This window comes from Patagioenas fasciata, chromosome Z (genome assembly GCF_037038585.1).
Source record: "Patagioenas fasciata isolate bPatFas1 chromosome Z, bPatFas1.hap1, whole genome shotgun sequence".
In the NCBI taxonomy this organism is placed as follows: domain Eukaryota; kingdom Metazoa; phylum Chordata; class Aves; order Columbiformes; family Columbidae; genus Patagioenas; species Patagioenas fasciata.
The window spans coordinates 75,857,093-75,879,427 of NC_092560.1; the positions used below are offsets into that span (position 1 = coordinate 75,857,093).

General features: G+C 52.4%; 1 protein-coding gene across 4 annotated transcripts in view; it reads right to left on the reverse strand.

Annotated features, from left to right (window-relative positions):
• The window catches only part of CNTFR (ciliary neurotrophic factor receptor), a 216,199-nt gene that overhangs the window by 9,183 nt on the left and 184,681 nt on the right, over positions 1 to 22,335 (reverse strand). For all 4 annotated transcript variants that reach the window (XM_071802309.1, XM_071802310.1, XM_065860716.2 and 1 more), the window contains 3 exons: positions 14,503 to 14,620; positions 13,516 to 13,682; positions 6,334 to 6,497 (listed from right to left, as the gene is read on the reverse strand). In XM_071802309.1, the coding sequence (XP_071658410.1) occupies positions 6,334 to 6,497; positions 13,516 to 13,682; positions 14,503 to 14,620 (449 nt within the window). The remainder of the gene's footprint in view (positions 1 to 6,333; positions 6,498 to 13,515; positions 13,683 to 14,502; positions 14,621 to 22,335) is intronic.

Here is a 22,335-nt window from a genome sequence, read left to right on the forward strand (position 1 = left end):
GGTGGAAGAGGCTAAACCAAAAGCAGAAGTAACCCCCAATCAAGCCACCCCATGGCTAGGAAGTGCAGGAGGGTTGCTGCAAACAGCCACTGCAGCCCAAAAAACCTATCGCCAAGCGTGAAAGAAATGTTTCGCTTGTTTTTCCTTTTCAAAGCCACGTCTGGTGAGCAAATAGGTCTGACATTCATTACCAATAAACGAGCCCTCAAATACCTCCTCCTTCTGCAGCGCCACAGGAATCAGTTGGGCTAAACCCAGACAAAACTTTCTGCCTGGACTCTGGAATAACTAAAAGGTTGGGAAGAGTGAATGAATCCCCCTTATTCTCTGCAGCTGGGTAGCGGAGGAGCCCAGCAGGGTCTGAGCTGCTGTCCCTGCTGTCAGCCCCCCACAAAAAGGCTGCTGTGCTGCTGCTGTGAATAGCTCAGCCCTGCTGCCGGTCTGGGAGGACGAGTTACCACAGAGCTCCTCTGCAGCCTGGGTTGTGTCACACCAGATGTGGCTGAACAGCTCCCTCCTGGCTTAAAATAAAGAGCATCTTTGAAAGTGGAGCTGTAAGCTCGTTAATAACGGGACTCTTTCTCTGGATGTGCTGTCCCCATCCTGCCAAGTGGCAACTGGCAGAACTTGCTTTCGCTTGCAGCTGCGGGAAGGATGGGATCAGGGATGCTCAGCATGCTCAGCACCAGCTCTGACCCTGCCCGGCGCTGGCATCTGCTGCCCGCAGATGCATTTACCATGCTGATAGAGTGGGATGGGGGTGAAAGCAGACGGGTGCAACTTGTGAATGCGCACAGGCACCTGCCTGTTGTGGTCTGCAGGCAGGCAGGGCAAGCTGAGCTTGCTGGCACCATCCTGCCCGTGTGAAGCTGTGCAGATGATCACAGGTAGGCTGGTACCACTCACTGGTACCATCAGGGTTGCTTCTGGAGGCCTGATCCTGCCAGGTCCTCAGCACTTTTAGGTCACTAGCAATTCCCAAGGGGACTGAGAGCACCCAGGCAGTGCCAGCCAAGGATCCCAAGCCCCGCTCCATCCCTGGAGGGGACAGAAGGAGGTGATTTCTGAGCACTTCCCACCTCCATCCTCCTCTGAGGCACTGTCTGCTCCAGCCCTGCCTGTCCCACGCCAAGCTGTGAGTGACACTGTTACAGCCTCAACATTTTGCTCCCACCAATTAAATTTTTTTTTTTTTTTTAAATTTTCCATCTCTTTTTCCTTCTTAATCACTGACTTTACAGCTGGGAGTGGAAGGGAGAGAAGTGCCACAATAAAAGCTACCAGGCGTGAAGCTGTAACCCAGCTCGCTCAGGGTGACCTCCCTGCCAAGGTTACCTTGCGAAGAGGGGGAGCGTAGGCAAAGCAGCAGAGGCTGCAAATGCGCAAAGAGGGGATGCAAACGGGCACAAAGAAGCACGCCCACCACAAAGTGACATTGCCACCACACCTGGGAAATGCAGCTGCAGCGGGTGGTGGCACTAACTGCCTTCCCCAGCTCCATCCCTCACCCTTGCCCGTTGCAGGCAGGATACACATTAGAACATACGTTCAGGTTATTTCGGGCTGTTCCAAGGCAGGAGCTTCCAGAGACAGCCCATGAGATTCACGTATTTAACGAAAAAATGTTTATTTGCCTCAGGACACAAGCCTCAGCCCTCTCTGGCAGCCACTCCTGACATCCCAGAGCATCATGCCCTCCTCACACCAACAAACCCAACCACTAAATATTTGGCAATACCCCCAAATGGCCCATTCCTGTCCCCAAATCCCCATCATTTGCCTTGGTCAGAGCTGCTCAGCAGCAGAGACGGCATAGACACCTGCACTGGGGGCTCTGTGACCCCAGCTCCTAAAATCCCAGAACGGTGGGAGCACCTCTGCTTGCTCTTCCAAAGAAGGGCATTTCCAGCCTTTGCAAATGCTCACGGACGTGGCTCTAATGCTTCCAAAACAGAAGAGGAAGGAGAAAACCCAACCACATTATTAGCTTTAAATATCTCATGACCTTTTACTGCAAATTTCAAGATCTGAGACGCAGCCCGCCTCACGGTTCATTAACATTTCATGTTGTCAGCGCAGCCAATGGGTTCAATTAGACTTCATGACGGCATCTGCAAATTGCTGGCAATGCACCAGAGGAAATCCTCCCTTGGCCTGGCTGCCAGCTCCGCTGCTGCTTAAGAAAATACCTTCTAAGCTTTGCCATGTTCCTGGGACATGCACTGAGCTGGTCAGTGCTCAGCACATGCGATCTTCCCCCAAAAACTGGGAAAAAGGGGAGATCCTCCTGCAGCAAATGCTATGGGATGGGAGTGAATTGGATGCCAGATCTGTCCTGGGCTCCCCAAAGATGCTCAGAACAGTGCTTGGCCACCTGCCTGCATCCCGGGGTGAGCGCACAGACGTGCTTGCAGAGAGATCGCATGTGTGTGCGCAGCGATCGCTGCTGTTGCAAGTTAACTGAAGGAGCCTGTAAAACCAGAAACAGGCTATTAGCAATCCATTAGGAAAGGGTATCCAGTTCCAGCCTAGGTAAGCCATTAGAGGAACATCTGAGAGCATTAGGAGAGCTCGCTTGGGGCCAGGATGGGGCTATAAAACAGAAGAGGAAACCACGCTAATCTGGCTTGAATTACAAACTTAAAAGCAGGAGAAAAAGAAAGGATACCCTAAACATTTAATGTTTTATATTTAGGAGACAGGAGGGGAGATTCTGCCAAAAGAAGAGAATAAAAAAACCTGCTTAGGCTACAAATATCCCATCTCTCTTCTGGCAGCAAAGAAACCAGCACAGCCCCTCTTCCAGAAAGGGAGGAGCGTGACTTTAAAGTTGCTTGAGTTTCAGAGTCAGCTTGATGCTGGTGGGGTGGTGGGAAGTCGGTGACCACCTGATGTGACACGTCTGCATCCTGAACAGCTGGGAAATGCCCGTGCTCAGGTGTGAGGGCGCTGCTGCAAGGCGGCACAAATGTGCAAAGAGCACCCCCAGCACACGTGCACACCCTGCCACACGCTCACATGGAAACTCATCATCATCCCCTCTCCATGATAATAATTCTCAGAGCACATCACCATAATTCCCAGAGCAAACTGCAACACGAGAGCTGTTAAGTGGCCTGAGTGTAAAGGTGCTGCTGAGCAGGCAAAAGGGAGAGCAAACAGCATACTGGAGCTCAAACCCACCTTTGCAAGGTGCTGAGAAAAGGGTGAGGGTGTGCCCCTGGCTCTGGGTCAGCCCCAGATATTTCTTGATGCTTGGGTCAAGCATCGCCCATCTGCCTCTGGGGGAGAAATTGTTTTTATGCCCAGCTCACACAGGGGTGGTCTCGATAAGATCCATTCCTCCTGCCACGGATGGCTTCATCTTCTGGTGCCAAGCCCTGGCATTATTAAAATCCTGAAAGGAAGAGCCTGGGAGAAAGCAGACGCTGATTGAATCAGGCCCGATGGTATTCGACAGCTCAACATCCATCTGATCCTATTAGCGCTCATTCGGTCCTGCCTGCTGAGGTGCTGTGCATAAATCAGACCCTGCAAAGATAATGGGAGGTGGAAGGGAGAAAGGGGAGCTGCTGCTTCTGCCAAGAAATGCCTCGTGTGAGTGGGGCACACATGGATATTCATGGCTCTGGGCAGTGCCTGGTGCTCTCTTGTGGGTTTGATCCCACAGGGATTCTTGGCTTCCCGAAGGGCTGCCAAGGGGATGATAGCAGGAGATGCTTAAAACCCACAGCTGGTGCATGGGCAGGTTGCCATAAGAAGGTAGGGATAAGGCTCTTTGTGGGGACCTTGGGAACACAGGGATGCACCAGCACTTGAGGACACCCAGCAACTCCTGGCTGCTAGCAGAAAAGTTCTCCTCTCCCTGACAGTCTCCCAAGCTGCCCCGTTGCCAACAAGCAGTTTGTGTGCAATGGCTTTGCCATGTTGGCATGCAGTGGGGACTGCAAGAACCAAGATGGGGGGCAACCTGTGGCACGGGACCTTCACTTCAGCAAGAATTAAGACACCCCCATGCAAGGGTCTCTTAATGAAGTGTGTTGGACTCTAAGGGATTCTAAGGGTGCTGTGCGTGACCACTGCATCCTTTCTCAAGACACTTGTCCCTTTGAGGAGAGACAAAACACCACCCCTGTAGGATTTGCTGAATGGCTGAACTAGGCTTAACCCCATCAAACCACGTCCTTCTCTCTCCTGGCTGGATGTGGGTGGACAGGGACACCCCTCAAAATGCCAACAAACAATTATGTCAAGCAAAGTAGAGCTCAGTGTGGCTTGGACATGCTCTCAGTGTACTGGCATCAGATGGGTTCATTTTTGGGTGCAAATCCCTGCATTTTGGGTGCCTGGCCAGACTAGGCAGGCTGAGCATGCAAAGGGGGTCTGGGGTCGGAGCAGCTCCAGTTGCTGCAGCGCTGCCATCCGCTGGTGTTTGGGAGCTGATTGAATTAGGCTTTGCAAATAATTCATCTGATGAATAGTGGCAGTTTTCCTCAAATCATCCGCAAATCAGATTTTTCATTACCCAGCCAGCAGGACAGAGAGTCAGGAAACAAGGCTGGTACGTTGCTCACGGAATGCTTGCATGCACTCACTGAGCAAATTATTCCCCAAACACATTTCTCTATCAGCCAGCGTCGGGGAACATGTCTCTCACAATGGGATATCGATTGAAAGGGGTACTTGGGACTGCTATTCCCTCCTGGGGTGCCAGGAGATGAGCCCTTCCCAGCCCTCCTTGCACCCACCATGAAGGCTGGTACCCCCCAGCTTTCTCCACAACTCTGGGCATCATTAAATAGGAGAAAACAAATTTTTACTACCATAGAACTGCCTTTTCAAGCCAGTGTGGCTCTGCCAGTGGTGTGCCCAACACCTTAATGTATTTCCCACCACTGCTGCCTGCTCAAGAGCACTGATGGAGCAGCCACACTGTACCCTCGGAGGGCCCATGGGGAGAGAGACTGGCATGGCACAGCCCTGCCAATATGATACCTGAGACCCAGTGATGGAGAGACCAGCCGCCCTGAGGGTGTCGAGGAGGGAGGCAGCTCGCTGGCTCCCCTGCCACTTTTAGTTGCGGACCTCTGCATTTGCAGAGTGCCTGGCTGGATCCAGCTGTGGCAGTGCAAAAAAATCAGCTTTTTCCACAACAGTTTCACATCTTGAAAAAACTGATCTTGTGTTTGGTGTTTCCCATTAATTCTTCCCCTTTTTTTTTTCACAGCTTCTGCAATTTGTGCATTTACCCCTCAAGTGAAAAAAAAATATCCAAAGTAAACTGATAGCCAAAATCCATCTCTGCTTTCTTAACCCTCAGGATGCTCTCCTGTTCCCAGCAGGGAAGCGAAGGGAAGAGAAACAAACAGGAAAACCCTCTCCCAACCCTCCTCCAACTTTCAAAGCCACCAGCAAATGCTTCCATCCAAAACACAACCTGCGGTGCTGCCTCATCAAAATACCCAACCAATGCAAAAAGAAAAAGTTGCTGAGACACCGGCATCTTGCAGCGACATGAGCAAAGCCTCCTGTCCCCTCTGTGAGCCATTTCTCTCCCCAAGAAGAACTGGCTGGCAGAAAACCCTGCGTGGCTCCACGGTGCAGGTGAGTTCCCCGCGGACTGACTGCTGCCTCCTATTTGTCTTTCTGGGAGGAGGCAAAATGCTTTATTAAGCAAAGGACCCAACTGGCTTTTAACCTGCCCATCTTGGTGCAGAGGGGATGCTGGATGAGCCACACCAGCACAGCAGCACCTCTCCTTGAGCAGCAGATTGCTGAGCATGTGAACAGCACACAGAGGGAAAAAAAAGGCTGTTCGTTATCTATCTGCAGCTAACAAATGAAATCTGTCCTCCGGGCTGCCAAGATTTCACTGACTATTTTTTTTTTTAAAAAGAAACAAGAAATAAAAGTAAGAAATACGATAACGTCGTGGCAATCGCTCTGTGACTACGCTCAGTTATGGCGAGCGGTATTTTATCTTCAGTTCAAAATCTAAATGTGGCAGAGGCGCATTTAAATGTGGTGACATTTATACTTTAAATGCCTTTTACATCTCGCTGGCAGGTTTTATATAGAACATACATATCGAAAGTAGATAGGGGCCGTGGATGACAATGCAGAGTGGAGAGAGCCTGCAGAGCTATTTGTAGGCAGAACGAGTTGAAAGAAAGGCAGAGAAGAAGAGAGAAGGGAGGAGACACATGGAAGGATAGGAGAAGGGTCTGGGTTGCCTGAGCTGTAAATAGATATGGTTTTTGGTCCCTCACCACTTGTTCCCAGCCACCAGCTCCCCCCAGTCCCTCCTGCCCCAGCCAGCTCAGCATCACTTACGTGCTGCCACTGGTCCAGGATGAGGGGCCGATATCGCAGGAAGAACTTGAGTGGGAAAGACTCGGGGTCAGGCCAGGACGAGGGGTTTTGCCACGACACTTCCAGCCTCCGAGGGTTGTTGGGCACAGGTTTGGCCACCACGCTCTCCGGAGGGTCTGGCTTTACTGGAAGAGAAGAGGGTCACTGGTAAAGCTTTGATGTGGCATCATTTCTTACACCCCTCAGCACAGCCAGCTGGGCTTTGCACTCTGTGCTTTCCAAGGGGCTCAGGCAACACAAAGGATGTTCTTTTCCCAAACTGATTAGATGCAAATCACCTTTTCCTGTCCCGATCAGTGCTACAACTGTGCTGGTGCAAAATAATCACTGTAAAGCAGATGCCAGTGCTGAAGATATGTGGAAACAACCTGGCCAGGACAGAGAGCATCCCTCCTCCCCAGGGCTAATTGGGTCAGGGTAAGGAGCCCACCAAGCCCAAGTCCTGCACTTTTCTCACACCTCTTGATTTCTGGGAGTCTGTTCCACATTCAACCTAATTTGCCTTGCAATAACATGGCAGAATTTGGCCTTTTGGGATATGGAGATATTTTCTTGCTTCTCAACAAGTATTTTGAGTGAATATTAATTGGCTGAGAGCTATGCAATGTCCGTGGAAGTTGCAGCTACTTTTAGAGTGCTGGGAGCAAATCACAGGCTGTGATGAATGGCACTGCCCATTGCAGAGAGAGCCTTGCTCCTCACCAAGGGTTTGCTAAGCTCCCGACAGCTCAAACTCCCAATTTACAATAGCAAAGCTGAAGTGAAACCACAATCCAACCACATTTGTGAGGCCCAGAATGGGTCCTGTTTCCCCTGAGATGTAGTCCATGTCCATCTTCCTCTCTGGAGCCCTCCCGCTCAGCACCCTGGCACACACCCTGCTGCAGTCTTCGTTCACCATCATCTTCACCACCACCCCAGCAGTCCCTCCTGCCTCCCATCCCCTTCCCTCTGCCCTGGTGGGTGCAAGGAGGGATGGAAAGCTCCTTGCATCCCCACTGCACCTGTTTAGTGCAAGGTGTTTGGAAGATGCTGGGCGAGCGGCTGGTGACCAAGCATCCATGGGCCTGACCATGGGTGCCCAGTGTCACCTCCCCATCCCTCTCTGCAGCAGGGTAGTACACAATTTTCCATTTAAAGCTTTATCCTCAGCTGGAGGGACAGCTTTCTGTGGCTGCAGTGTGCTGAGCTACTCCAGATGGCTGTGCAATTCCTCCGCTCGCTTTGAATCCCCGGGCTCAGGCTGGACATCAGCTTCCATCGACAGGGACTTGGAGTCCAAATGCAAACGGAAAAGTATAAATCCAGCGCTGGCTCAGCGAGCTCAGTTTGCAAAACAAAAGTCTGTTTGGCTGAACGAACACAGATGACTCTGAACTGCAGCTCTGCAGCGAGAAACAGGGAAGGAAAGCATTGGGCTGAGGATGGATACCCTGGGGTAATATAGGGAGCCTGGCCCTGCTCTTTGGCATTGTCAGCCTGGAGCCATGGCAGAGAGGTGCTTAAATGTAGTTGTGCTGGGCAGGGCATATCTGTTTGGTCAGCGATGAGAGATGCCACTGTCGTGGGTTGGAGAAAAACAAAAAAATAATATGGGTGCCCTGAAGCTGAGGTGGGAGTCACCTGTTTGTTTTGCAGGGATGTTACCCCTGGTCCAACTCCTGTGGGGTGCAGGGGAGGGCTGCCCTGGCCCTGAGCGAGCACAGCGGAGCCCAGTCATCCAAGGGACTGTGCTCCTGTCTGTGGAGAGCCTTCTGATGGCTTAATGGGAAAACCAGCAGTCCCTGCTGTGTCCTCATGTGTCCTCTCATCCGTGGGACTCCTCATCAGGCTAGAAAGCGTAGTAGTGCCAGCCCTTCCAAAACCACAAAGCTGTTCCTGCCACCTCCCTCCAAGGTGACGGGGATGCGAGAGCCAGAAGAGGGGACCACACCTGCGGCAGCCGGTCCTGCCAGGACTGACTTACATCTTTTAGGACAGACCTCCTCATGCTGTGCTCATTATGGTAAACATCAGGGCTGGTCCTGCGGGGATCAGCTGAGGAGCGGGGGGAGACCGGCTGTGTCCAGCTTCCCAGTTTCTTGAAGGAATCCTTTATCCTGGGCAGCCTCCCATGTCCCTGCTCCTCACACCAGGATGAGGAGCTCTCCTTCTTCTCCAGCCTTTGTCTGCTTCCATTTAGCCTGTCCATGGTGAGACAGGGGCTGTCTGGCTGTAGATCAGCCAGCATAATAGAGCCCTGTCCTCGGCAAGGCCCTGCAGGCAGTAACGTAATAAAAGCAATAATAGTAATAATAATAATGGACGATGGGCATTAGGCTGAGTACTGGTTAAGTGGCTACAAAACCAGATGTAATATTATCCTGCAGAGCTGAGGGAGCATCTCCAGACGTTCCTGAGAAGGGGACTTGGCCAGGAGGCAGCTCACAGCTCTTCCCACTTGGTTTTCAGCTGCTGCATCCAAGGGAGGGCTCGGTGTGCAAGAAGAGCCGTGGAGAGCGGCTTTTCGTAAAGGCTCTGCACGCTTACACTTAACCGCAAGTATTTAGCTATCCATCACCCCTGGCTGTTGTTAGACACATCCTGAAATGAAGCCTGTGGTTCAGAAAGGCAGCTGAGACCCCGCAGCATGGAGGGGCCCATCCCATCTCTCCAATGAGCGCTAAAATGGATCCCTTGTGGCCGTTAAATATCCCCTGGCATTTTCCATGAGCAGAGGGATATTAAACTCCATGTCTTAGCCAAATGTCAGTCTAGGTAATTTAATTCTGCCTCCCTAAGTAGTATGAATTGAACTGACCTTCTGCCTAGGCAACTGTATACCCGTGTTCTGAATTTTGTACAGACATGGGCATGTTTGTCCTCAAGCAGCCCCTCCAAGATGCTCTGCTCCAGACCTGGAGCTGGGACGATCAAATGATCTTCTCAAGGTCATACGAGGGACGGGTGGCAGATTTGGAAGAATACATCCATGCCTGTGAGGCCCCGTCCAAGGCTGCCTTCCTCCTTTTAATGCTGTGCATCTTCTCCTGGTGATTTGCCCTGGGCTTGCATGAGGAGAAAGGTGGGATGCTGGCATAGCTGTACAGAGTGATGTCCCCGCTTTCCTGTGGGATGAACATGCCAGCTACCTGGTTCTTGGGCTGAACCACAAATGAGGAATGTGGGCATGTGTCCTGGAGGACCACGAATGTCCCCACACTGTCCCATTCATCACAAAGGAGGTGGCAGTTCCTGACACACCAATTTATCTTGCTCCTCACTGGCACCTTCCTCTGCCTCCAAGCCTTCTCCTCTCCCAGATTTTCTAGCACCTCTGCCACCTCCTCCTGCCTTGGGCCTGGAACCCTGATGTTTGCAGGACTTTGCAGAGCCTTGCCCACCTCACACTCACCTTTATTAATACATTGATACATTTGCAAAGACATCATTATGAAAACAATTTCCAGGAGCAAGGTGGGGAGAAAGGCAAACTGGGTCTCCTACTGGTGAGAGGTGGGGGCAGGAGGGCTGGAAAACCTCTTCCAGATATCACTGAAAATGGCAATGGAGAGTGACCCCTCGCAGCTGGCTGCTAATAGCCCGCACGGCACGACTGCCAGCAGGGCACAGGCTTGGGATAGCAAAAGAAAAGTACCAGTCATTTTCCACTCAATTAGAGCCCATCTTCCGAGCGGCTGGGGAAGGGATTTTCTGCTGGGGGCTCCAGGAAGGGAGAAAGGAAAGAGGAAGCAAAAACCAAAGCAGATCACTCCTTCCCAGGGGGCTTTTTGTATTTGGCCAGGCTGGGTGGGTGGTCTGACCCGGCAGCGGGTCTGCTCCTGACTCAGCCAGCACCAGGAGTGCTGCTGGCCCCGCGCCGCTCTCGCCTTGACTCCAGGCTGCTCCATCCTTTAACCTCCACACAGAACATGCGATGGTTTTCTCTAAGCTAAGGAGAAAACACGAGGTGGGCTCTGACATCCACAGCACGGGGATTTTAGGAGAAGTATACAGTTGCTGGCTGACACCATCTCTCAGTTTTAGCAAGATGCGTGCATACATTGCAATGATCCCACACAGCATTCTTCCAGCAAGCTGATGCAATGGCTTTCTCGCAGGCCATAGGTTTTCCACCCCTCTCCATCTAGCAGAGAGAAACCCAGCACGAATTCCAAGATGAGATCTCAGCCCAGCTGAGGCTGGTAGATAACCCCAGGGAAGGTACTACATATTAGATTCAGAGCGCCAGCATCCACCACAACAGGACACAGCCCTGGGCTTGCAGCTGCAGAGAGGAGAGCCAGAAGAGACACTGAAATTGTAGAATCATAGAATAGTTTGAGTTGGAAAGGACCTTCAAAGTTCATCTAGTCCAACTGCCCTCCCATGAGCAGGGACATCTTCACCCAGCTCAGGTTGCTCAGAGCTCCATCCAGCCTGGCCTGGGATGTCTCCAGGGATGGGGCAACTACCACCTCTCTGGGCAACCTGGGCCAGTGTTCCACTACTGTCAGTATAAGAAAGTAATTTTTTACTATACTCTGCAAGAAGAGAAGCTTCTGCAAGGACAGCAGGCAACCTGGGGCAAAACTGCCTAGAAAAATACACTAATGCAGTGTATTTGTTTTAATTGGAAACAGTGAGATGTCACAAGGTTCAGAGCAGGTGGCTGCTGATCTGTGGCAGCTGAGTTCATCCCATAATGACACCGCTAAGCCTGCTGACTGCCTCCTTTAACACTCAGCCACCACCGTGCCTGTGCTTCTCATGCACGGTGACCGTAACAAATTCAGAGGAGAATTTCATCACTGCATAGAATACGTAGTTTTTAAGCCCACTAGATACGTAAGTATTTATGGGCATGGGCTGGCTCAGGGGAGCAGGACACAGCCCTTCCTATCAGCACTGGGCCATCACCCCTTCCCCAAATGCCATCCCAGAGGCTGTTAGAGCATCTGCCAGGTGCTGCCGGTGGGGGTCCCACTTCCCACCCCACCTGCTGGGATGTGTCCAGGCACCCTGCATCCCTTCAAGCACTCTTGCAAGAAGAATTTCATATTGCACCCATGCTAACAGCTGGCCCTAGGCAGTGCTGGCTCTGCTCACTGCTCCTCCAACCCAGGCTGAGTTCAAACTCCTGGGCTGGATCTGGCTTGTGCTGGTGTTGGGACGCCCGGGGTTGCAGCTGGGTGTGCTTCCCAGGGGAGTTGCCCTTGTGTGCTGGACGGAGGACCAGATGTTTGGGAAGCCAGGCAAGGCATGGGTGGGGTGCAGATGTTACAGGACAATGCCCTGAACCCCTGCAGGAGGGAATGTAAGGAACTTGGAAAATGCAGCCTAATTGCTGCCCTGGACCCTGCAGGCTGGAGGTCACCTTCATTTTTAAGGAGTGTATGTTCCACTAACATAACAATTTCCATTTAAAGGCACCCAAATGAACGAAACTCCATGGCTTTCCTGCTAAGCTCCTCGCCCTGTTATCAGCTTTTGCAATACACCAACAAGTACAAGCTTCAGATACAGACCGTGGCTGCAGGGACATGGCAGGAGAGTCCCTGCTCCAAATATAGTAATTTTGCTGCTCTGTTCAGTGCTGCCACCCTGTATCATTTGGTATTCTCCAGGATCTGGGGTAGAAAGAGAAAATCTGGGATAGCAGTGTAGCTCCTTTTCTTGTATTTTGGCACTACCAGGTGCTCTGGACTGGCACATGCCGCACATCCAAGGTGAAGACTGACTGCTGGCTGCACTTCAAGGATTCATTTATTTGGTTTTCTGGTCCAGTAACTGCCACATGTAACCAGCAAATTGTTTTTTGACATGTTCTTGAAGTCTATTCTCTTCCATTTTTCCTGTTCTTTGAGGATGGACAGTCTTGTCACAGCACCAGCTGTCATCTGTCTTTGGCTGGTGGCAAAAGTGCTTTTCCCAGCTCCCTGCTTTGCCATGGTTGGAACTGAATTGCTTGGTCCACATCAGTCCTTCACAGCTCGAGGAGTATCAGCACTGCAGGTTTGGACATGTCTGGGCAGCATCCCTGTGGCATGGACATCCCAGCACCTGGGGCCCGCTGCTCCCTGTCCCACATTGCACAGCATCCACTGCCCAGATAGGGCAGTGAAGAGATGCGAAGAGGGATATAGGATTTTTAGGAGCATGTTAGGGTAAGGATTCGTGGAGAATGACTTTGGGAGGGCTCTATCCTGCCTAGGGATGGGGGAGAAGAGGATGAGACACTTTAATTTATTTTCCAATCCTAGTTCCTGTGGCTCTGCTTCCACCAAAACCACCAAAACTTCTCTTTTAGGAACACTCAGAGGGGCAAGAAAGGCAATGCCATTTGGACCACATCAGTTTCACAGCCCTCTGCCCCAGTACATCACAGCTGCTTACCCCGGCCCCCAAGCAGGGAGAAGCTCAGCAACCACAGGAGACCTGGACCACTGGGGATAGCATCAAGCAGGGCACCAGGCCAGTGATGGGACCAGCATGGGGGCTGCCTGTGGCCATCCTGCCTGGCTCCCCCAGGATGCTCAGGTGCCACCATCAGTTGCAGCAGGGCCATGAGAATCAGGGGGGCACAGGGAGAATGCCTGTGTGGTTCAGACCACAGCTTCCCCTCATGCATAGAATCATTGATTCATTTTGGTTGGAAAAGACCTTTGAGGTGATTGAGTACAACCATCAACCTAACACTGTCACTAAACCATGTCCCTAAGCACCTCATTTATGCGTCTTAAACACCTCCAGGGATGGTGACTCCACCACTTCCCTGAGGAGCCTGTTCCAATGCCTGACGACCCCTTCTATGAAGAAATGTTTCCTAATATCCAATCTAAACCTCCCCTGGCAAAACTTGAGGCCATTTCCTCTCATCCTATCACTTGTTACTTGGGAGAAGACACCAACACCCTCCATGCTACAACCTCCTTTACAGTAGCTGTAGACAGTGATAAGGTCTCCCCTCAGCCTCCTTTCTCCAGGATGAACAGCCCCACTTCCCTCAGCCACTCCTCACAACACTTGTGCAAGGATAGGCAGAGGTTCTGCTTGGAGAGCCTGTCTCTTCCCTGGCCCATTGCTCCAGCAGGCATTGCTGTCTGCAGAGCAAGCCAACGCCAACACCATCCCAAAGAGGCCAGTTGCTGCCGTGGAAGTTACCTATAGCAAACTCGTCAAAGGTGACAGTGGTGGAGCTTTTGCCCAGGGGATTCGTGACTGTCAGAGTCACCTTGTACTTCACCGTCGAAAAGAGCTGGAGGTATCTGATGTGACACCTGTTTTTGGGAAAGGCGTCCTTCTCGCAGACCATCTCTTTTGTGCCGTGTCTGGGAAGCAGAGACGAGAAGAGCTGTTACCTACAGAGCAGTGCTCGGGGGAGGATGCGCCCCTGCAGCTGTGGTGGGGAGGCAGAAGGAGCAGTGCTGTGTCCCCACCCGGCCCATGGTCCCTGTGCCCCTGCCGTGGCCAAAGGGCTGCTCTCCTCGTGTCAGGGAATTTTGCAGGTTCATGTATCTGATGGTTTATCCTAAGCCTGCACAGAGACTGTACTGAATGTTCTTACACTGGCCTCAAGGAAAGCATTAAACCCTGCTGGGGTTGGGGTTGGCTCTGTCTCTCCTGTGAGAGGAACAGGGTCTCTTTTCTGCTGGTGATAGCAGATCCTAAAGCTAAGGCATGGTACTAGCCTGTGTAACAGCTGTGCCAGGACCAGGGCACAGGGTGGGGGACAATGCCATCAAATGGCCAGTTCCAGCTGAGGGACACTGCTGTTTCCCAGCTGCAGGCAGCGTACAGCAGAAAGGAGCATGGCTGTGCCAAATGTGCCAAAAAACAGCGGGAACACCCTCCACTGTGGGCAAATCGTGCAGAGAGGACGGACTTGCAGGGTATGGAAGGGGGACCTGGAAGTTCGGGACTTTCCTGGTCCCCTCTGGGGAAATGGGAACTTTCTTGGGACAAAGTGCCTGTGCCAACCAGTCAGTTTGGATGTCCCTGGAGCATCCGTCTCCAGGCCCATTTTAAGGACATGGATCCCATATGCTCAGCACAGGTCTGAACTTCTGCCACAGACTTCATGGCCCTACATGGGACCTGCTGCAGGGATAAAAACTCACCTCACTGCACTCCTTCCTCCTGGGCACTTACATGACTGAGATGTTGAAGGTGTTGGGGATGTAGGTAGGAGTGGGCAGGTGCCAGCTGCAGTAGAAACCCTTTGGGTAGTTGTTGGACCGGCACATCAGCACTGGCTCCTTCGGGGGGGCTGCCAGGGAAAGAGAAAGAGCAATTACCCGCTGAAGAGGCTGGCAGGTACTGAGAGAAATTGTCTTCAAGGCTGTGACAAAGACATTGCTGATGGGGAGGAGGTGCTGCTCCCTCGACCCCATTAAGCTACTGTGCTCATGGCTTTCTCTGCTGTGTCCCTGGGGAGTGATAAATATCTTCTGAGGGATGATCCTCCAAAAGACGGGAGGTTCTCAAAAGAATGGAGAAGGACTGTTTATGACATGCTGAGGAGGAACAGCCTGAAACCGGCAGAGAAAATTCAGCTCTGCAGGAGGACTGGCAGTGTTAACGCTTCCAGCAGCAGGGTAAAAACATCCCATCCCAGAGCTCTGCCTCCCAAGAGACATGCAGGCAACTGGAGATGGGACAAGAGCCCGCAGCTGGGAGCAGCCTGCCTCTGGCCTCACCAGCCAGTCCTAGAGATCAGAGGCAGAAGAGGTTTTTTTAAACCAGTCCAAGTGTTCACACTGCACTCAGTTTTCCCAGATATGCGTGCCCTCTGTGGTCTTTGCAGGAGTACAGCCAGGTCTGCAGGAAGACTGAAATGCCCAGGGCTGGTGTACGTGGGAGGATGAGATGTGATGCCTTTCACCTAATAAAGTTTGCCCTTGTAGGCTGGTAAAAAACTTAACTGAACTGACACCGAAGTCTTCTCCTCTTGGTACCCTGGACACTTGAATTGCTAAGAGTGGAGTTTGTCTCTAACTGTACCACCTTGACACAGTACCTTGCCATAAAATACATTCCCAGGGCTGGGTGTGCACCAGGGCTCCATCAGAAAGGCATCTGAACCTGTGGCAGTCCATCTTTCCTTTCCTTTGTTAGCCCTTGTCCCTGTGCATCCACCAGGGATGTTCCAGGACATGCTCTTCTCCCCAGGCAAAGGTCTTGAAACAAACCTCACAGACCTGGCAGCCTCGGGGCGAACATGTCTGCTCACCACCTCAGAGCAGTAAAGGATGCGGCGAGCCGGCTAAGGGTGCCCTCGCTGCACCGGTGAGCTGGCAGCAGCAGGAGGATGCCAAAGCCTCAAGACATCAGTGCAAAATGGGACATCCCTGCAGCCATGCCTGTGCAATTCTCCCTCATGCTGCGCAGCCCTGCAGAGCTGCCAGGCTCCTGGATGTCTCCTTGACCCTGCTTTGGTGCAGCCCAGGCCTCACGCGTGTAACACACTTCGGGATGCAACTAGAACCAAAGCAGGACCCTGATGGGAAATCCCTCTGCAGAGGGGAAACTGAGGCATGCACACCAGCACCCCTGGGGCATGGCAGGAGAGGGAGCAAGTAGGTTACAAGAGAGGCAGGGGGAGCAGTCATAGAATCATAGAACAGTTTGGGTTGGAATGGACGTTCAAAGGTCATCTAGTTCAACCTCTGCCATGAGCAGGGACATCTTCAACTAGATCAGGTTGCTCAGAGCCCCATCCAGCCTGGCCTGGGATGTCCTCAGGGATGGGGCGTCAATCACCTCTTTGGGCAACCTGGGCCAGTATTTTACCATCCTCATTGTAAAAAATTTCTTCCTCCTGTCTAGCCTGTCAGAGAGCAGGGAACAAGAAGCAAGAGAGGGACAGAGAGAGGGAGAGGGAGAAGAGGGTGCTGGCAGGGAGGGGAGGCTGTGCTGATCTGCGACGCGTGTTCCTCCTAATGGCTATTTCAGCCTTCAGCCAGCAGACGAAGGCCAGAGCCCGCTTAATGAACCTCCCAGCTAAATTATTCAAGCAGACCCTCCGCAGCAGAACAGGGCAGCTAATCACAAGGCCAGAGACAAGGGCCTGATCCCTGCTTCAGCTCCATCCTCCTCCTTCCCTATGGCTCCTTAACCCCTTCCCTGCCTCACAGCTGCCCCCGGGGTGAGGTAGGAAAGAATAATGGGCAGCATCACCCTTTGCGGGGGCAATGAGGGGATTTAGGGGTTCCCGAGAGGTGTTTTGCAGGGGTGAAGGGGTGCAGGTGATTTAGGGACAGCCTGTGGGGTCCGAGAGACCGCGTGGTGGCAGTGTGGGCTAAGAGCACCCGCCTGGCTCCGGCAAACGGGGCTGGGGGCTGGAAATGCTGCTCGGGGAGGATGTTGAGGATGCTACCGGGAGCCTCTCCTCTGGCTGCTTGGGCTCATTTGTCCTGCACGGCAGCAGGACCCAGACGGGACAACTGGCAGAGGCAGCCGACGCTTCACCAAGGAAACCTGAAATCTGACATGGTCCCATCTGGACAAGGAGGCTCTGTCCCACCTGTGCAGCCCCAGATGCTGCACTGCTACTGAGCCGCAATTACCCCATCTGAGGATAATTTACCTCCATTGTCTCTATTGTTACACCAGATATGTTTGTGGTAATCTGTGCTAATTCCCCCACTGAGGAGGCTGAGGTGGGTTCATGCTTCAGGTTTGCTTTGCTGGGAGACGAGGGGCTGCCCAAAGTGCCTCCTGTTTCCATCCCACTCTGCAGCAATCTTTGAAGGTGCCCTGTCTTCACAACCTTAAATGCTTTAAAGATTTTGTCCTATGCTCCAAGATTCTCTGTGCCCACAGCATCCTCCACCTTTCATCCTCTGGTGCTTTTTAGCAAGCCAGAGGTGGAAGGAGAGCGTGGGGAACAGGGACAAAATGCCCCTCACATTTCTGCCACCATGGTGCCCACGCAGCACTCTCAACCCACTGCAGCTGAAGGGATGCTGCTGTATCAAGCCTCTCACCTCAGCCATTGCCCTGTATTTCTGGACAGGAACAAGCTGTCTCAAGGGGACAGTCCTGCCACCTCCATCCCTCCAAAGAGACATCAGTCCCAGAGCTACAGGCATTTTCAGAGGGGGATGACAGGCAACCACATCACTTTCCACTTTGATGGCCTGAAAGTCCATCCGGTGGGAGAGCGCAGGGTCCGTGTGATGTGCCACTTGGGGATAAGACCACAACACTATGTGGGTGAACAAGACCATAACTGCCGGGTGCCTTAAAGGAGAGGGCTGCAAGCCCCTTCTCAGCTGCTGTGGGCCATTGAGAGGGCTGTCTTTGCCCACCCTGACACAATGCCTTCTCCAAGCTGGTGGTAGGGTGGCATCTCTCTTCCTAGGGGAGATGGTGTCTTGCAACTCCATTCCTCTCCTCTCCTCTCCCAGGAAAGGCCCTCGCCAGCACAGCTCATCCTGCCCATCAAAGGCTCTTAAAGAGAGCAAATAAAATTGCAGGCTCCAATCGATCCGGCGCTCTGTAATGCTGTCTTTGGAGGTGGGCCAGCTGGTCGGGCTGATCGAGAGAGCAAGAAAGGCAGCGAAGGAAAACAAAGCCATCAAGGGAGCATTAAAGGCTTTTTCTGCCCTGAGGCTTTGGGCAGTGCCTCTGGGCGCGGGGTGTCCCGCTTCAACCTCTCCCATCCTCCCCTGGCTAAAGTCCAGCTCTCAGCCCCTGCCTGACCCCAAAAACAGCCTGAGCAGCATGTTGCCAATGCACGGGCACTTCTCCCGGGGCTCCCGCACGCACCCTCCCTAATCCTGGCAAATATTTACTTCCCTGTCGCCTCATGGAGCTGCTGAACTCTGTGAAGGCAGAGCTCCTTTCCTTTCGCAGCAAACAGCGCCTGCCCTCTCTAATCTGTCTATTAACCTCTCGCATGGCAGGAAGCCACTTCTCCCACACGCTGTGCTGACGTCCCCTCTGCAGACTCGGGGTGTTTAATGCCCAGCTGTAGCAGCTTCCCAGTGGGTTGGGCTGCAACTAGCCTTGCTGCAAAAGCTCAGGTCAAGGGGATAAAAGATAAAATCCAGCGGCACCCAACCTGGGTGTGCTGCTTACAAGGTATGTGATGCTTGAGCGAAATCCAGAGATGCAACAGGCAGCAAAAGCCGGTGCCACAGTCATCATCTCTGCAGACTCCACAGAAGACTGGTGGTAGTGATGAAGTTGGTTTTCCCACCTATAGTACCCCAATCTTTGCATCCATTTGACTGATGTCACTCCAGCTTGCTGGAAACAGCTGTCGTTTGACCAGTGCTAGCATCTCTGCTCTGCTTGGGAGAGCATAACAAGTGGTCTGGGTGCAGCTCTGGGTGCATCAGCACAGACACAGATTTCTGTCTCCCACCCCACTTCTAAAGCCCAATCGACCTTGTACCCTGAGTCCCACTGTGCAGGGGAAAAGTGTGACCAATCCATTTTAGAAACCACTAAAAATGATCTACAATAGCTTTTCCTAGCCCTGCTAGGTCATGAGATAATGGGCATTAAAATCATGGCATTTTTATATATAGAAAAGTTATTTTAGGTCATTTTTAGAGGTTTTTGAAATGGATCAGTTATAATTTTCCACTCCTGCTGAGGGCTGAACGTACTAAAGATGCCTTGCTCCACAGGTGGAGGGATACAAAAAATAGTACCAATAAAAGTTTTAAGAGGCCTGTCAAACACTTCTGTAGGAGATATTTCTTCTGGTGCACTCCGGGGCACATTCACACCCTGGGCTGCTGGGGGATACTGATCTTAACAGTGTGCTTGCAGGGTCATCTGCATAACTCATCATCCTGGCCCAGGGCCAGCAAAGCCTCCAGGGCCCATGACAGCAGCTTGTGCTCATGCTAGAGCTGCAGCCACGACACAGCTTGCTTGCACAAGGGCAAGACCCCCGCACCGTCCCACGCTGGGGAGCAACCCCAGCACTGATGTTGTTCTGCTGCCAGACTCCCACTGTCAGCATCCCTGCCTCTCCCCAATGGCAGGATCGCTGCCCCATCTCTTGCCTGTGCCTCATGTGCCATCCCCATCCTCACTCACTGACTTTTTTTGCACCACAGCCATGAACTTGCAGGCAGCTGGTAAGTAAAAAGGTGCTCGAGTGATGGAAAGCAAAGCTGCAGAGGCTAAAGGGCACCATGGGGACCTATCTGGGTGTGAGATGCCAGCCCCAAACATGCATGCACACGAGCAGCACATGTCTGCACACACATCGAAGCAGGTGCTCTTGTTATGCACATGCTGGCTGCAAGCATGATGTATTATTTATCTAACACCACTTTTCTAAAATTGCCTGTGTACAGCAGGCTGGTAGGAAATAACAAAGAAAACAATGATGAATAAATCATATTTCTACTGCCCAGTGGATCAGGGGAGCATCTGCCTGCTGTGCATCACCTGCGCTGGTTTCAGCACGGCTGTGGCAGGGGATGGTCCCTTTCACTACTCCAAATGCTGGGATATGTCTGTGTTTCATTGCTGGAGAAAGGGAAGGATGTGAAGTTCTGATTTTGCTCTGTTGCCCCTTTTCCAGGCTGTTCTTAGATAAGGGTGAGGACAGGGAGGGGTGCAGAGGACAGCGGTAGGGCGGTACGGAAGCAAGCGATGCTCTGCTGCACTCTGGGAATATTGTGTTCATAACCAACATTTCTTCAATAATGATTAAGGATTTTTTTTTTTTTAATTAATGTAGCAAAATTAATGTGAGAGAGAATTAGAGAGCCCAGAGGTGCAGAGGCACAGGGTGAGAGTGGCTTGATCCTCACTGAGCTCCCGGGTGACCTGGGGCAAGTGATGGAGACAGGGTTTAGGTCCCTCCCAGTCAAAGCCACTCCAACCTTAGCAAGGGACATTTTCAGGGGGACATTCCTTCCTCTTGAAACTGGACACTGGACCTATACCCCTCTGGAGTGCGAGCCATCTCAGCCAAACACCAGAGATGTTCATATTCAGCTAGTGCTTAGCCAAGTCCCAACACCCCAAAATCTCCCCGGGAGCTCCTGAAACAGGCCAGGGACACCTGTGGCTGTAACCGAAGTCCTCTGGCCCTGCTGCCATCTAGAAGCCAGTTCCCCAGCCTTAAAGAGCAAGAATTTATTCCCCAGAAACTGCTGGAGAAAAAGGTGGACTCAGCAAAAGATAAATTTCTTAAAGGCCCTGTTTTACACTCATTAGGGCTCGTAAACCAAGCTATGGATTTTCTCATTTCCTTTGCAGAAAATTCAGTGTGTGCATTGAGAGGCAGTGCTGTAAATTTTTGGGTGAGGTATTACTAATAGAGAACAGAAAACTCAGACCCTGATTCAAGCCCAAATTGCAGTGCAAGTCCAAGCCCTAAAAGCTGCCTCGCAGCAGGACGGTGTGATAACGGGCTCACCGGAGCTTGCTTCATCCCGCACTGCATGAGGCCATGCTATTAATTGCTCAGCAGAGGTGCTCTCCAAACCTGACAGTTCTCAAGCCTTCAAAAATCAGCGAGCAAGCCTGGTTGAGCACCAAGAGGAAAGAGCAAGAGGAGCTCCAACATGGGACGGGGTGGCCAACTGGCACTGCAGTCCACACTGGAGATGCTCCCCGAGGTGGTGATTTAGGCAGGTGAAGCCATCAGACATCCTGCACCTGTGACAGACGCCTTGCTCCCAGCTGCAGAGTGGACTCCCTCTGTCAGTGCTGGTGCTGGGCATCACTGTTACCCTGGGGTAATGCCCATGTGGGTCCTCGGAGATCCAACCCAGCACACCAGCACCCCAAACCCAGCTGTGCTCCTGCAGGTGACCTTGCTCCCATGGGCTGGGATGCTGGACTGAATGCCTGAGGAACCACTGTGCAGCGGGGATGCTGGATGCCTCCAGCCTTTGCTTGGGACCCCACCGTGGCTGAGAGTTCCTCCTAACCCCCTTGTCCTCCACTGGAAACTGAAGAGCAGCTTTGCTCCAAAACAGTATTAAATATTGAACAAAAGAAAGCAAATCTGTTATCTGGGATAATTGGGAGTAAATAAAACATTTAACCAAACCAAATGCAGCTGTTTCTACTTGGAGCCGGCACAACAGCAGGGAAGCCAGCTCAGCTACTCCGTGTCCTCGTTACGGCAGCTGATTATTGTTTTGTGTATAACGGTAGCACCGTCAGGCCTCGAGCGAGGCCGGGACCCATGGTGCTCGGTGCAGCACACACCGGGAGGGGTACACGGGCCAGGCAGGATGCGGCAGCACAGCAACTGCCCCAGGCACGGGAAGGCCTTTGCAGCACTGGGGTTTTGCTCTCTAGCCCAGGGAGTTCACGGCGAGGCCAGCTTTCCTCCCGCAACACCTCTGCAATGGGATTTTACATGTAACATAAACCATTTCGGAGCCAGGTCACTGGTTCGCACATAGCCCCAGGGCAGTAATGACCAAGCCTTGTTACCAGCTGCTCTGGGACGGAGTGTGCTGGGCCTCCCTCCAGCTCCTGGAGACCTGAAGAGCAGTGTGGGGTGAGGGAGGGACTCCGCAGATCCCAGAGGGAAGGTGCTGGCTAATGGAGTCCAGTGAAGCTCTGGGGATGGAGAGTGTGCCCCTGCCTGCAGCTTGGAACTGGAGCATCCCAGGGTGCCAGGTTGCCATGCCCAGCTGGCCGGGAAGCGGCTGCAGACCCTGTGCAGAGAAAAGGGGGATGATGTGCTCTTTGCTTTCTCAGCACAGCCATGGGGCTTTCCACTGTTGGGATTTGTGGAGGAGAGCTTGGTGCCCCCACAGCTCCCACCCAAATGCTGTGCCTATCCCTTATAAAGTGGCTGGGTAGGATGCAGGGTATGAACTGCACAGGATTTTCCAGTCCCTGTCAAAATAGTTTCTGCTTCCAGGGGACTCTTTTCCTCTGCATGGGGCTGGATGCACCATGCCAAGGCAAAGCATGGGGAAAATGCTTCCTAGAACCCCCATGTGTCCTCCAGAAGCTCCTCTTCACCTTAAGGAGCTTGTGGTC